General features: G+C 45.7%; 1 protein-coding gene across 1 annotated transcript in view; it reads right to left on the reverse strand.

The window, feature by feature from the left end:
• Positions 1–15,285, reverse strand: part of LOC135394466 (uncharacterized protein C05D11.1-like) — a 42,243-nt gene that overhangs the window by 12,762 nt on the left and 14,196 nt on the right. The window contains exons 8-17 of the mRNA XM_064625208.1: positions 15,121–15,231; positions 14,916–15,007; positions 14,753–14,855; positions 14,332–14,406; positions 14,138–14,248; positions 13,936–14,079; positions 12,225–12,401; positions 12,039–12,141; positions 8,403–8,536; positions 5,755–6,021 (exon numbers count right to left, since the gene is read on the reverse strand). Of these exons, the coding sequence (XP_064481278.1) occupies positions 5,755–6,021; positions 8,403–8,536; positions 12,039–12,141; positions 12,225–12,401; positions 13,936–14,079; positions 14,138–14,248; positions 14,332–14,406; positions 14,753–14,855; positions 14,916–15,007; positions 15,121–15,231 (1,317 nt within the window). The remainder of the gene's footprint in view (positions 1–5,754; positions 6,022–8,402; positions 8,537–12,038; positions 12,142–12,224; positions 12,402–13,935; positions 14,080–14,137; positions 14,249–14,331; positions 14,407–14,752; positions 14,856–14,915; positions 15,008–15,120; positions 15,232–15,285) is intronic.

A 15,285-nucleotide genomic window follows, 5' to 3' on the forward strand; every position in this document is an offset into this window, starting at 1 on the left:
GCTGTTCACGCCTGAGGTAAATATCGAATATTTTCGCTATTTGTACGATTTTCAACTTCATATTTCACAGAGTGAATGCTTTAGTACAGGGGAACTAATTAAAAATGATCGTGGGCTGATCAAATATCGTTTCATGGTCCCTTTAAAGTAAAGCGTCTATTTCAGTGTGATGGCCACCGCTTTGTGGTCTTTGAAATGGTTGGCAAGATGAGTGAGGTCTTGAACGAAGTAGGTGTTTTCAATGACCAAGTCTATGTACGATCCGTGTCTTCTGGTGGGTTGGTTGGCGGACGTCGGTGCGTAGCGTGAGGCCTAGTTGATGGGACATGTTTTCTGGGAACGCCGTGTTTCTGCCCACTAAAACGTCCACGTCAAAGTCCCCACGACGAAGACGAATTGACTCTCCCCAATGCTGTCACCGCGGTGCTGTAGAAGATCTGGAGCACATTCTTCTTCATTACACACACTACGAAGCTTCCTGAACCGTACTCTCCGGATTCCTTAACGAGCTGGACTCTCGCCCCCCTCCCCCTCTCTCACAAAATTGCTTGGTCTCTGGCCACATCCAACCCACCAACGCTCTGCCCTCAAAGCTCACTTGACCTTTCTGGATACCATAGGACCTCGATCATTATTGTGAAGGGGATCATTATTTCATTCCCCGCATCACCACCAGCAATGGGGTAGAGTATCGCCCCTGGCGATGAAACTCCCAATTCACCATCTCCCAATAAGGTTGTTGTTAGTGGACACACGCAAAGAAATGTGTGTTAAAAGATGGAATATTTATGTGACAAACCGTGAAAGGCACGGAAATGTTTGCTAGTAAGGTGCATGGCGTTCGCGTAGGTCAAGGAGTGTTTCGTAACGCTGCAGGAGGAGAAATATCAGCAGACTGTTCACAATTTCTTCGCGAAAGTTAAAGGACATCCCTTAAAAAATTTATTTCTTCTATATCGCGTGCACTTTCCCGCAGCGGCTTTTTCACCTGGCAGCGATAAAGAATCATTTTCGGCTACATATACACGTGTGTGTGTCCTCTTTCTCTTGTGTTCTCTCTCTCTGTGTTTCTCGTTCAACCTCTTTCAGCAGAGAAGGCTATACCTGAATGGAGCTCGTGCTTTAATGCACCATTCCCTTCCCTTTCCCCGCAAGACAGGCGTCTGAGATCTAACCGAAAGGTTGTCAGAACCTGAACACATGGCGATAAAACTGGCTAGTCATGGCTGGGTGAAAGAACACACAAACGGAGACAAGAGGGACGGCAGAATGGACACTACACATACTAAGCTTCAATCAGCTCACATTCTTTAACGCTTTTACGTGCGCGAAAGAAACAACAACACAAAAACAGCAAATTCCACCTCTTGGCATTAGTTAGTGTGATTTAGGGCTCGGAATTTGCCTATAAATGCCTATAAACGTCTAAATGCGACATTTTCGAGGTCGCATGGTCTATTGAATTGTAGCCTTTTTTCACACTGTTGGAAGCCATAACAGCCTTTTTAGATGTGTAAGTGCGATGCCTATAAATGCCTATAAGCGCCTAAATGCGACATTTTCGAGGTCGCATGGTCTATTGAATTGTAGCCTTTTTTCACACTGTTGGAAGCCATAACAGCTTTTTTAAGATGTGTAAGTGCGATGCCTATAAATGCCTATAAGCGCCTAAATGCGACATTTTCGAGGTCGCATGGTCTATTGAATTGTAGCCCCTTTTCACATTGTTGGAAGCCATAACAGCCTTTTTAGATGTGTAAGTGCGATGCCTATAAATGCCTATAAGCGCCTAAATGCGACATTTTCGAGGTCGCATGGTCTATTGAATTGTAGCCCCTTTTCACATTGTTGGAAGCCGTAACAGCCTTTTTAGATGTGTAAGTGCGATGCCTATAAATGCCTATAAGCGCCTAAATGCTACATTTTCGAGGTCGCATGGTCTATTGAATTGTAGCCCCTTTTCACATTGTTGGAAGCCATAACAGCCTTTTTTAGATGTGTAAGTGCGATGCCTATAAACGGCTATAAGCGCCTAAATGCGACATTTTCGAGGTCGCATGGTCTATTGAATTGTAGCCCCTTTTCACATTGTTGGAAGCCATAACAGCCTTTTTTAGATGTGTAAGTGCGATGCGTATAAACGCCTATAAGCGCCTAAATGCGATATTTTCGAGGTCGCATGGTCTATTGAATTGTAGCCCCTTTTCACATTGTTGGAAGCCATAACAGCCTTTTTTAGATGTGTAAGTGCGATGCCTATAAACGGCTATAAGCGCCTAAATGCGACATTTTCGAGGTCGCATGGTCTATTGAATTGTAGCCCCTTTTCACATTGTTGGAAGCCATAACAGCCTTTTTTAGATGTGTAAGTGCGATGCGTATAAACGCCTATAAGCGCCTAAATGCGATATTTTCGAGGTCGCATGGTCTATTGAATTGTAGCCCCTTTTCACATTGTTGGAAGCCATAACAGCCTTTTTAGATGTGTAAGTGCGATGCCTATAAGCGCCTAAATGCGACATTTTCGAGGTCGCATGGTCTATTGAATTGTAGCCCCTTTTCACATTGTTGGAAGCCATAACAGCCTTTTTTAGATGTGTAAGTGCGATGCGTATAAACGCCTATAAGCGCCTAAATGCGATATTTTCGAGGTCGCATGGTCTATTGAATTGTAGCCCCTTTTCACATTGTTGGAAGCCATAACAGCCTTTTTTAGATGTGTAAGTGCGATGCCTATAAACGGCTATAAGCGCCTAAATGCGACATTTTCGAGGTCGCATGGTCTATTGAATTGTAGCCCCTTTTCACATTGTTGGAAGCCATAACAGCCTTTTTTAGATGTGTAAGTGCGATGCCTATAAACGGCTATAAGCGCCTAAATGCGATATTTTCGAGGTCGCATGGTCTATTGAATTGTAGCCCCTTTTCACATTGTTGGAAGCCATAACAGCCTTTTTTAGATGTGTAAGTGCGATGCGTATAAACGCCTATAAGCGCCTAAATGCGATATTTTCGAGGTCGCATGGTCTATTGAATTGTAGCCCCTTTTCACATTGTTGGAAGCCATAACAGCCTTTTTTAGATGTGTAAGTGCGATGCCTATAAACGGCTATAAGCGCCTAAATGCGACATTTTCGAGGTCGCATGGTCTATTGAATTGTAGCCCCTTTTCACATTGTTGGAAGCCATAACAGCCTTTTTTAGATGTGTAAGTGCGATGCGTATAAACGCCTATAAGCGCCTAAATGCGATATTTTCGAGGTCGCATGGTCTATTGAATTGTAGCCCCTTTTCACATTGTTGGAAGCCATAACAGCCTTTTTAGATGTGTAAGTGCGATGCCTATAAGCGCCTAAATGCGACATTTTCGAGGTCGCATGGTCTATTGAATTGTAGCCCCTTTTCACATTGTTGGAAGCCATAACAGCCTTTTTTAGATGTGTAAGTGCGATGCGTATAAACGCCTATAAGCGCCTAAATGCGATATTTTCGAGGTCGCATGGTCTATTGAATTGTAGCCCCTTTTCACATTGTTGGAAGCCATAACAGCCTTTTTTAGATGTGTAAGTGCGATGCCTATAAACGGCTATAAGCGCCTAAATGCGACATTTTCGAGGTCGCATGGTCTATTGAATTGTAGCCCCTTTTCACATTGTTGGAAGCCATAACAGCCTTTTTTAGATGTGTAAGTGCGATGCGTATAAACGCCTATAAGCGCCTAAATGCGATATTTTCGAGGTCGCATGGTCTATTGAATTGTAGCCCCTTTTCACATTGTTGGAAGCCATAACAGCCTTTTTTAGATGTGTAAGTGCGATGCCTATAAACGGCTATAAGCGCCTAAATGCGACATTTTCGAGGTCGCATGGTCTATTGAATTGTAGCCCCTTTTCACATTGTTGGAAGCCATAACAGCCTTTTTTAGATGTGTAAGTGCGATGCGTATAAACGCCTATAAGCGCCTAAATGCGATATTTTCGAGGTCGCATGGTCTATTGAATTGTAGCCCCTTTTCACATTGTTGGAAGCCATAACAGCCTTTTTTAGATGTGTAAGTGCGATGCCTCTAAACGGCTATAAGCGCCTAAATGCGACATTTTCGAGGTCGCATGGTCTATTGAATTGTAGCCCCTTTTCACATTGTTGGAAGCCATAACAGCCTTTTTTAGATGTGTAAGTGCGATGCGTATAAACGCCTATAAGCGCCTAAATGCGATATTTTCGAGGTCGCATGGTCTATTGAATTGTAGCCCCTTTTCACATTGTTGGAAGCCATAACAGCCTTTTTTAGATGTGTAAGTGCGATGCCTATAAACGGCTATAAGCGCCTAAATGCGACATTTTCGAGGTCGCATGGTCTATTGAATTGTAGCCCCTTTTCACATTGTTGGAAGCCATAACAGCCTTTTTTAGATGTGTAAGTGCGATGCGTATAAACGCCTATAAGCGCCTAAATGCGATATTTTCGAGGTCGCATGGTCTATTGAATTGTAGCCCCTTTTCACATTGTTGGAAGCCATAACAGCCTTTTTAGATGTGTAAGTGCGATGCCTATAAGCGCCTAAATGCGACATTTTCGAGGTCGCATGGTCTATTGAATTGTAGCCCCTTTTCACATTGTTGGAAGCCATAACAGCCTTTTTAGATGTGTAAGTGCGATGCCTATAAGCGCCTAAATGCGACATTTTCGAGGTCGCATGGTCTATTGAATTGTAGCCCCTTTTCACATTGTTGGAAGCCATAACAGCCTTTTTTAGATGTGTAAGTGCGATGCCTATAAACGCCTATAAGCGCCTAAATGCTACATTTTCGAGGTCGCATGGTCTACTGAATTGTAGCCCCTTTTCACATTGTTGGAAGCCATAACAGCCTTTTTTAGATGTCTAAGTGCGATGCCTATAAATGCCTATAAACGCGCCTAAATTTCGAGGTCGCATGGTGTATTGAATTGTAGCTTTTTTTCACATTGTTGGAAGCCACAACAGCGTTTTTTAGATGTGTAAGTGCGAGTGTACCTTTCAGGCTCATGCTGCATTTTGCTTTTAGTTTCTGCGTGTTTGCGCCTTTTGTCCTTTTTAGCGTTTGGTCTCCTTCAGTACCTTGGTTTGCTAGGAGGAGTTGATGTATATTTGATCGAAAGATTTGGCACTTCCTGCACTCTTAAAAAAAAGGGTGTATTTTAACTCCTTTCCTTGCCACATATATAACAGCCTTTTGGAGAGTACAATTACGCTCAAAAGGGTGTCTCCTCACTCCCTCAAGGGAGTAGCGTAACACCTTCTCCCTGCCGAGGAGTAATATTACTCTCCAGTAGGGAGAAAGGTGTTATGCTACTCCCTTGAGGGTGTGAGGAGACACCCCTTTGAGCGTAATTGTACTCTCCAAAAGGGTGTTATATATGTGGCAAAAAAGGAGTTAAAGTACACCGTTTTTTTAAGTGTGTGGCCTTTCTTTGAAGTATTATTTAGTATACCGTGGTTTTAGGCTGCCTGAGCATTCGTGTACCAGAAGTCAAAGCTTGCACGCTACCGTAGCCTTTAAACAAGCCAGTATTCCTGGATGGAGCATTCTGAAACACCAACAAAGCCAAAGAGCGTACCAGATTAACGTGCCTATTTTTGCATATTTTCGCCTATTTCGGTGTTTGTGAGGGCCTAAATGCCCGCCTATTTCCATCGTTGTAGTGCCTAAATTTCCGGGCCCTAGTGATAATACATTATCGGTGCCCCTCAAAAACATGAGAAAATTTCTCACACTGTCCGGGTTCTTCTTGAGCGCATCTAAGACAGTTTGGAGGAAAGCTTGCTGGCGAACCATACTCGCTGCAACCTGGTTGCTGGGGGAGCTGAAGCACAGGTTACGGATCATGGTTCCCGTAACCTTGAGGCCGGATCTCCTCTTCTTAACCACGTCTTTCACCATCTTATTGGCCACTACTTGAATGCGGTCCACTTCAAACTGGATGCCTACTATCAAGTCGTGACACCACTGTACCGCCTTACTGTACTTTTTATTGTCTACCTGAAGAGAAAAAATGTAAATAGAGATAATCGTTACATAACTGTACGTAGCAAATTCAGAAGAAAGATGCACGGCAACATACTGGAAGTAGCTGAAAGAATACAGGAAGCAGGGCCGGCGATAGAGGGGGGGGGGGGGTGCGAGTAAGGCGACCGCCTTAGGCCCTGCGCACGAAGCCCTCAACCAGGGATTACTTTTTTTAAAATATCAAGTATGCACTTAATCGTGTGAAACAGGCCCCGCGATGGGCCTTTGCCTCAGGCCCCGCACTCCCCTAGAACCGGCCCTGACAGGAAGTTTCGATATCCGAGAAAGTTTTCCGTTCCCATCCATCTGGAAAGGTGCTTTCATGCTCACGCACGAAATGTATGGCAGTACCTCATTCCTTTCTTATTCAAAGCGACATTTTTAAGAAAACGAAGCATTACGAAGCTAATCTGGTGACTCCAGACGTATTGCCCTATTGTTGCCCTTGGCTGCTGTGCTGCAGCCAAGTCTCGCAATATTATGCGAAGCAGTCCTCTTTAGGCAACGACGCGGTATACAACAAAAGAAAGGAGAGGATCTATTTAAACATGACCTGATGTCTTTTTCACATGGTGTATTCCTCACAAAAACCCAGGCGCTTCCATTTCTGGACTTTGGGTTTCTCTCCTGTATCCGGGTCCTTATTGTCTTCGGGGTGATTCGTTAGTTCTACAGGGCGCACCCATTCGAGCAAACGCCCAAACAATGGAAATGCGACATTGCGATGTCGCTTTGCCCACTATCCTTGTGTTTGCTGACCAAGAGCTGGGGCGGCTCAGCTTTCCTGGATGCAGGCCAATAGGAGGACGCGGAGGGCATGCACTTCCCAAGCCTCTGCTCTCGCCTAAGAGATGGCGCAGCGTTACCGTTGTTTCGCGTGTCGCAAGGCTTTTGCCATGGCGCACTAATCTAAGCAACAGCTTCGTCGTCCGCAGCTGCCGCTGCTTTGCCCGCCGCAAGGCTTCTGCAATGGCTCACCAATCTAACCAACAAGCTTCGCCGTCCGTTAACCGGAGTACGCGCGACCCCCGCTTGGCCTCGTTCCCATGTTGACGGACGGCGAAACCGTTGGTTAGATTGGTGCGCCATGGCAGAAGCCTGCGGCAGGCGAAACAACGGTAACGCTGCGCCATCTCTTAGGCGAGAGCAGAGGCTTGGGAAGTGCTTGCCCTCCACGTCGTCCTATTGGCCCGCATCCAGGAAGCGGAGCCTCTTTTGCTCTTCGTCAGCACAGCAAGCAACTGCGGCAAGGGGTAATCGACACCACCACCACCACCACCACCACCACAGCAAGCTCAAAGGATACTCGCATCGACTTCATTCCAGTTTCCACTCGATTCGATGAGCTTCTCTCGCATTAATACACGCGGCTTTAGTTACCGTCCTTCGGTAACTAAACGCTCCCCCATAATATTCAGTTTTAAAAAATCTGTCGGCATGAAATTAAGCGTAGGCGCCGACTGCGGGGGACGGGGAGGGGGGGGTACCTCCAGTATGTCTACCCAGGTGACGCTCAAGATGAACTTTCGAGGGGCATCCTAAGAATCGCGTGTTCCATGCGAGTGATCATGAAAATCCTGTAAAAAATTTGCCTCACAACGTCACAACATTCCCGACACCCGGCGAGACCTCTGTGTATGAAAAGGGGCGGGGGAGGGCGTCGTGCGCATGCCCCCCCCCCCCCCCGGGACATTGAAAACTCTCCGCCGCTGTACCGATTTACGCGCTGCAACCGGGGCAAATCCCTTACGAAGTGTCTTCTGCAGGCAACTTCTGAATAAAAGACCCCGCGTGGAAGAGGATGCAAGGCATTTCCCAAAAATGTGGAGACGGTAAAAGCGTATACAGTTCAAGAGTTCCGGTATACACGCCTCTACTTCCACATGTAAAGAACAGAAATTAGGAAGCGTGTACGATGTATCAGCACTGGCTCTACAGGTAAAAAAATCTATCGTGTACGTAATTTCTTAAAAAGTTTGCTACCAAGACTCTGTGCATCTAGAGCTGCTTTATCCTGCACGACCACTGGACGCTCGCCCCGGCACCGTAGCCCTGGAAGGTGTGGGGGCGAAACACGGGGCGGAGTGACTAAAAAGTCGGCAGGGGGTCATTCTTGTGGCAGCTGAGCAGGAGCGCATTATTGTAGTGCTGACTGAGCAGCGAACAGATAGCAGATGTAAGAACAAATATATTCTTGTTAGTTTGAACCTAGTGTGCTGTGCGCTGTTGCACTGGACAGGTCGTGGGTTGAACACCCTTCGGATCCGTTAGGGAATTCCTAGAGATTTGACCGACGGTCTTTGGATAGTATCACTGCAATGGCTGTGTACCGTATCACTTAAGCAAAGGCGTACCAACATAAAGAGAACAACACATTGAGCGTGTGATCCCGAGAAGAACCGTTGTCCATTTTCAAATCCAAGGGCTGTTCCAACATGCACCGTGTCAGCTTCCAGTTGATGCACAACCACGTCGTGTGATAACTTGCCTGCGAGAATGAAATAAACGGAAGCCCGTAAAACTTGCAGAAAACAGGACTTAAAATACACACCAATTCATAAACCTGTACTGTGCATAAATACACTGTGCATGACCTGAATCAGATCTTGTGGGCAAGATAGACTTAAGAAGCACTGCTGCATCCACACTTATCCTACATTGGTAATGTTAGGCTCAATAATTGAAGAAATGACAGCAGATAGTTGACAGAAGGAAAACCCGGCGATCCGACGCCAGCATGTTGATAAACAGGAAGACTCTTTGGTTTTCTAATACCCCTGTCACACGGCAAATTGTATGTCATTCCCAGTGAATGACAGTCGTTTCGTGTCACACGGTGAAACCAAATGGCAACATGGAGGAACTCATTCGCTTTTCACTTTCGCACCGACTGCGTACCCTCGCAGTAGATAGGTAGCAAAAACAACAACGATAAACCGTTTGAAGAAATGAAAGACGAATGAAAAGTTGCACCCCAATATTTTATCACGAATGATACATTTGACACGAAGGAAGGAAGGCTAAACTAAACAGAACTACCATCGTTCCCAGCCGTCATGTTGCCAAGTGCGGTGCAGAGAGGCGGTGCAAAGGCTGAAAGCCTGAGCGAGGCACGGCCGTGCTGTAGCGCCGAGAACCGGAAGGAGAAGGAAAGTAACTGGGGTGTACTACGCCTGTGCAAACGTTCCCTCAAGCATTTTATCCCATTCAAACAATTCAGGGAAAAGAGCTCGAATTTGTTAATTTCTGGGCGTTTGAGGCTTACTTGTCTGTGACGTCCCTAATTGTGGACTGCCTAGGCCAATTCTCGTTGTTTACCTGTTTCATCCGGTTCGCGAATGGGGACCGATGTCCGCGTTGTTAATCCCGATTACTCGGACCCAAGTTGTCCGCACACGAGAGTGATCGCGATCGCCGCCTGATCACGATTACGCGCAATCCGTGCCCGCGCCCGTGCGAACTGGGTATAACGCATCGTTTGATCTACAGCAGTTTGTCTGTCATTAATTGCAAGGATGTTGCCTAAGCATAGCTGCGCAGGCCACACTGATATAGCTGGAATGGGCTGCGTCTGCCCTACGGGCCGCAGCGTCGGCATCCGTATTGAGATGGGTTAACACCTCGTATTTTCCGTGGGATGCACTTGACACTGCTTTTCGGTAAATAGCTGACGGATTCCAGGTTGTGGGTTCATATCGACAGTTGTTCTAAATTCACAACAACAACTTTATTTCAGGTGATGAATAGAGAGTTTCATCGCCAAGGGCGTACTCTACCCCACTGAATCTATGGAGCGCATTACTAGTTTTCCTAATTCGTATTTCTAGAGGTGTTACGGAAACACAGAAAGATTCATAGTTTGACACTCAAATTTTGATGCATATAGCTGACATATCTTAAAAAATTGAGGCGAAGTTTTTCTACTCTCTCAATGCACAAACCTTTCTAGAACATATTCATACTGGAATCATGTGTATCCAGGGCGACGTTCCCGCACTATGCCGTAAAATATGAAAGTAAGTTACACGCTGCCAGCCGGACATATCGCGCGCCTTCCTGTGGCACCAGAGGTCACAGTGCAGGTCTGCAGGCAATACACGAGGATCCCAGAATCTTACTCACTTTCCCGGTTTGGCTCTGGATCCAGGTTTTCGAAGCAACGAATGTAACGGATGGAAGCTCATGTTGGTACAAGTGAAATCCATTCCTTATCATGGAGGCTTTGTGAAACGCTCTAGTTGTGCTTTGTGAAACGCTCAAGGCTCTATAGTTGCTGCGCTCGAATGTACGAGTCTAGTGTGGTTACGTGAGTGAAACAATCAAGGTAGCACAATAGTTCAAGAAACAGTATACGAGTTGCACGTGCATCTCTTTGCTTGCCAGTCGAATGCATGAAGCAGCATACATGGGAGTTGCCAGGATTTTTTCCCGGGGGAGGGCGAGCAGGGCAGAATGTTTGGGGGGTGGGGGGTTTCATGATAGGGGATCTGCATGTAATTCTGTGCGTCGACTGCGCCCGCAACTACATTGTCTTGGCTCAGAAACCCTAAGGTTCTAGAACGTAGAGGAAAAAAAAGGAATCATAATTCGTTGGAAATTGACGTTCTCTGGCTGGAACACAGAAGAAAGGACAAACACCCAAAGCCTCAAGTGCCTAAGAAAAATGAATGAAGGAAGAAGGAAGTCACTGAAAAGGTTATCCAGCTGCGGGACTCGCACCGACATCTTCTGGATTGCCGCAACGATGACGCAACCTTGGAAGTCATTGGAGAGGCGTGTTAGCTTAGCTCAATTGGTAGAACCCTGGACCGGCAATCCAGAAGATGTGGGTTCGAGTCCTGCAGTTGGCCCGTCATGGCATTCAACCTCCATATCATAAGGTACCATGTATGGTATGGAGGAGTTAACTGTAATACAGTCAACCATCGATTACCCGACAGGAAACATTAGGACAGATTTCAGTGCTTTGATTTATCCGGGCTTCAGTTTCCGGATGCAGAAGAGGGCTTCCAGGATCCGCCAAGAAATATGTCCAACAAGCACCTTCACTTATCCAGTGTTGATTCTGACACAATGTGTGACCTGCATTTCGTCTCGCGGGGGCGACAATCTTGAGGGATTTCCCCTTTGCCATTGCGTCCATGGTACCGCACATTAACCACCACTCCACCGCAGGTGATCCCATTACCTCGTGAATGATGAAAGCTATTCACTTCGACAGCAGCGTCCTTGCGTCCTCTCACGCGAAACCAGTGACCTCGGATTTCACGGAGAAGGGGCCTGGCATTTTCTTCTCATTTTTTACTTTGTTTAATAGTAATGTTTTTCAAATTAACGTCACCAGGAAGAGTTTACGGGAGCTTAATTTTACGCAGTTGGCCATGGACACTTTCCTATGTCGTCCGAGATATAACCACAAGTTTCGCAGATAAGTGAATGCTCGTCTGCTCTCCAGTTTCTTTTAAGCCGGTTTCACACTACCGTGTTTGTCGTACGTTTGTTTCAAAAATACAACGTAAGGGCGATCGAGCTCCGTATATTCCAATGGGTCCATTTTAACTGCGCTAAAAACACGTACGAGAAAAAATCGGCCGTGTGAAAAAACCGGTGTGAAACGGGCCTTATCCGGGTTCCCCGCTATCAGGGCATTTTCGCAGGAAACAACCAGTGCCGGATAAACGAGGGCCGACTGTAAGTGTTTTACTTCGCCGTAAACGGCAAGAACAGTACTGAAGCCGAAATAGTGGTTGGTTCACCAGGATCTTAAATGTTGACCGGCGCTTCCCGCATAAAATGTCGCCCGCATCGTGCCTGAAACGGAGGTGATTTCTGGCACGGCTATAAGCGAGACGTAAACATTTTCCGACAAAGCAGTACGCAAGGAGTCAGCAAGACCAACGCAAATGACACGTCTAGAAGACACGCGATAAAAAAAGAAAAAAAAAACAGCATTGCTCATCCGTCAACATAACACAGCGAGAGATACATACCCTGCTTAGTTACAACGGCCGACTCCAACAAGAGCTCCAGGAACAACGGAACGTACAGTCGAAGATCGGCGGTTAGGTCGCTCGTATTCATGATTATTGTTATCTGCAGGGACGAGAAATGGCCCTTATAGACGTATACCTGTAGGCGAATATGGACATGCCACTGTTAAATGGCAGAAGGCTTACCGAAACGAAGTTTGTCTTGATGTTGTCCAGCTCGAAACGGAAGGGCAGCCCAGATAGGTCAAACTGCGGTATGGCATTAGGGTTGATCTCATTGCACGAGCGAATCACAGTATGATATGAGATGGAGGAAAGCTTAGGAACCACTACGGCCTGGATCATTTCCTTCGGAGGATCCACCTACAGTGGAAGGCAAAAGATATTTATGTAGGTGTACGGACTTTCAACTGGAATGTCGTCATGAGAGAGCGTGTATGCGTGTGTGTTACAAAGTGAAAGGTCGAAAAGCCGGTCGGTAGGACTTCTAAGTGAAAAAAGGGGGCGCTGGCAGAAATTCTATGTTAGCACAATAGCCGGTGTCTCAACGTCGACATCCCTTGCATTTGCATAAATGACTTTTCAATCATTCAACAGGTTGATAATGAACCTACGCTATTCTGCATGCCTGCGAGCAACAGGACTGCTGTCAGTATGAGCAGAGCTTCGCAATGCACTGAAATGCAGAGGTAAACATTACGAATTTTTGCCTTCATCTCAAATTTTGCCAATAGAGATTTCTACTCTTTTTCGCGAAAATTTTCATCACTTCACCTGAATCTTTTTTCTTGAAATTTTCCTCGAGCTGCTCAACCTCCTGATCTCATCTCAATCGCTTCCCTCGTTTTTGCAGGGAACAGCATTGTATGCTATACCTCCCAAGTCCCAAGACATGGGGGGAAAGCTGCAGCAACGTCACGCAAATGAGAAGTAAGCCATCGTACTTCACAAGGTGCTTCAGGTTGTGGGAAGCAGTGTACTGTAGTGCAGTGTAGTGTTACGAAATCAGCTGTTTATTTACATTAACAAAGTACGTTAATTAACTTTTGTTATTGAGAGTAGCAGCTAATACAAACTGCGGAAGTAAAGCACATTGCCCATGAAAGTAGGATCCGCTTGTCAAGTGCAATAAAAGCTGCAGGTCACCTCCACGACGTCCGGTAACTATAATTCTGGTTACCCTGCGCATATTTCATGTTTCGGGTTCAGCTTATTTAAGCTTAAAAATGTAATAATTATCTTTAACTAACAGGCGTACCCGTTTTTTCCAGAACCTTCCTTCCGAAAATATCTCACTTCCGTCTTTTTCCTGAAACTATCCCTCAACTGACCTCAATATTTTGCCTAATTAATTTCCTCACACCGCCTCAATATTTTTCGCTGGAAATATTCCTCGCCTCACTTCCTCACCTCAACGTCCGTGAGGTGAGGGTGAGGAGAGAGTCAGGATCTCTTCGGCCTCGTGTGACCTCGTGATGGTGCCCACCTCCGCTGAAAGGCATAGTCTTATAGTTGGAAGGTGTCACAACTGTGTGCCGAAGCAACAGGCCGAGAACAACGGTCAAAAACGGCTCCTTATGCACACTTTCGTATTTGCGTTGCATATGAGAGGGGTGCACTTATGCGCGAATTGCGGAAATGTCTATGGGTTATATCTACGTGGTCCATGAGCGATTTCCAAAATTATGGGCAGAGTACAGTACAGTACAGTACTGTACAGTACAGTACAGTGCAGTGCAGTGCAGTGCAGTGCAGCACCAGGAATAATGCTAACCGACCGATCACTCACAAACGGACTCCACAGAGGACACAGGAAGTAGTACAAGTGAAGAAGCGGAAATAGTAAATTGAGAGGAGTCAAATTACATTGTCGTTCAGGTCATTCGTCGGTTCGTACCTCATTTAGTTCGATGGCCTTCTCGAGAGCTTCGGCTCTCTTTTGCAATCCCTCTTCTTTGAGGAAGTCTCGCTGATATTGGATGCGCTGAGTTTCTTTCTCGGTCAGCTTAGCTAATAACGTAGGACTTGGTTCTCCTAGCACCTAGGATTAACGAGGGTAATCACTGACAATAAAAACATGCATGCGGTGCAATACGTACCGTGACAATCTTATTATCTATCATGTACGTCTTGAGCAGGTCAGTCCAAAATTTTTGGTCCTTGTTCAACAAGGCTGTGCATGTTGGTATTTGACACATGCGTGACTGTAGCTGCAAAAGAAAGTTGTTTTTCCTTATGAAATCTATTTTCAATATAATGTTTGGAATTTGGTATCTGACAAGGGTCCCCTTACGTCTTCCAATGAGCGTCCGTAGAGGAAATCCTGAATGACACACCCAGCGATGGTTTCATGAGGTGCAGACTCCATCTGTGTAGATTAGTCTTATGAATGGCAACGAATACTTTACGGTTTCACACAGTAGACTACGTTGAGTACAGTGGTACCAATCGTGTCGGCTTTCGACTACATATCAGACTTGTACGTAACGCGTTACAAGTAATTGCGTTAGTAATCAAGTACTTCAATATAACATATTTATACTATATATTATTAGCGGCCAATCATACCGAAGGAAACAATTTAAGTCGGCTTACTTTCCCGTATCGCCGTTATATAGGACAAGTTAAGTGGATTTTTATTCTATGAAAACGAGTACCACCCCTGTTTAATTTTGACGGCACAGCAGTGTATTGTGGCTCGCTTTTATACTTGCCTGGTTGAGAATACGTAGCTTCCTTCTCTCGATGACTGTGGCCATGCGGTCCATGCTGATGGCGTTTGGGTCTTTGTGCAGATTAGCTAACACCGTAGTCAGACTGCAAGGGAAAGCACTGTGTCACGGGGTATATGACGACAATGGGTAAACGATAACTTACGCGTCTTTCATGCGAAGTAATTTCTGCTTGTAGACATTTTCGAAGACAAAGTAGAAGCAGGTCTCGATGTTCTCAAGGAAGCCTCCCTTTACCTACAGTTTCAGTAATGACAAAGTCCATACACTCAGGAATCCTGGATAATATCAGGTTTATGACTCGACAATTTTGTGGGACACGTAGGAGATAACCGAAAGTCTGAACTCACCGTGCAGCAGTAAGGATCCTCGGACTCTACGAAAAACTTTTGGAGGGGAGATACGGAAGTATCCGAGAGGTAGTCTTGTAATATCATGATCGCCACCACATCTTGAAAGGACTGAGGAATGGAAAGTACCTCAGGCACGATTTCACCAACGCTGGTTAACTTTGA

The sequence above is a fragment of the Ornithodoros turicata genome, chromosome 5, assembly GCF_037126465.1.
Source record: "Ornithodoros turicata isolate Travis chromosome 5, ASM3712646v1, whole genome shotgun sequence".
NCBI lineage: Eukaryota > Metazoa > Arthropoda > Arachnida > Ixodida > Argasidae > Ornithodoros > Ornithodoros turicata.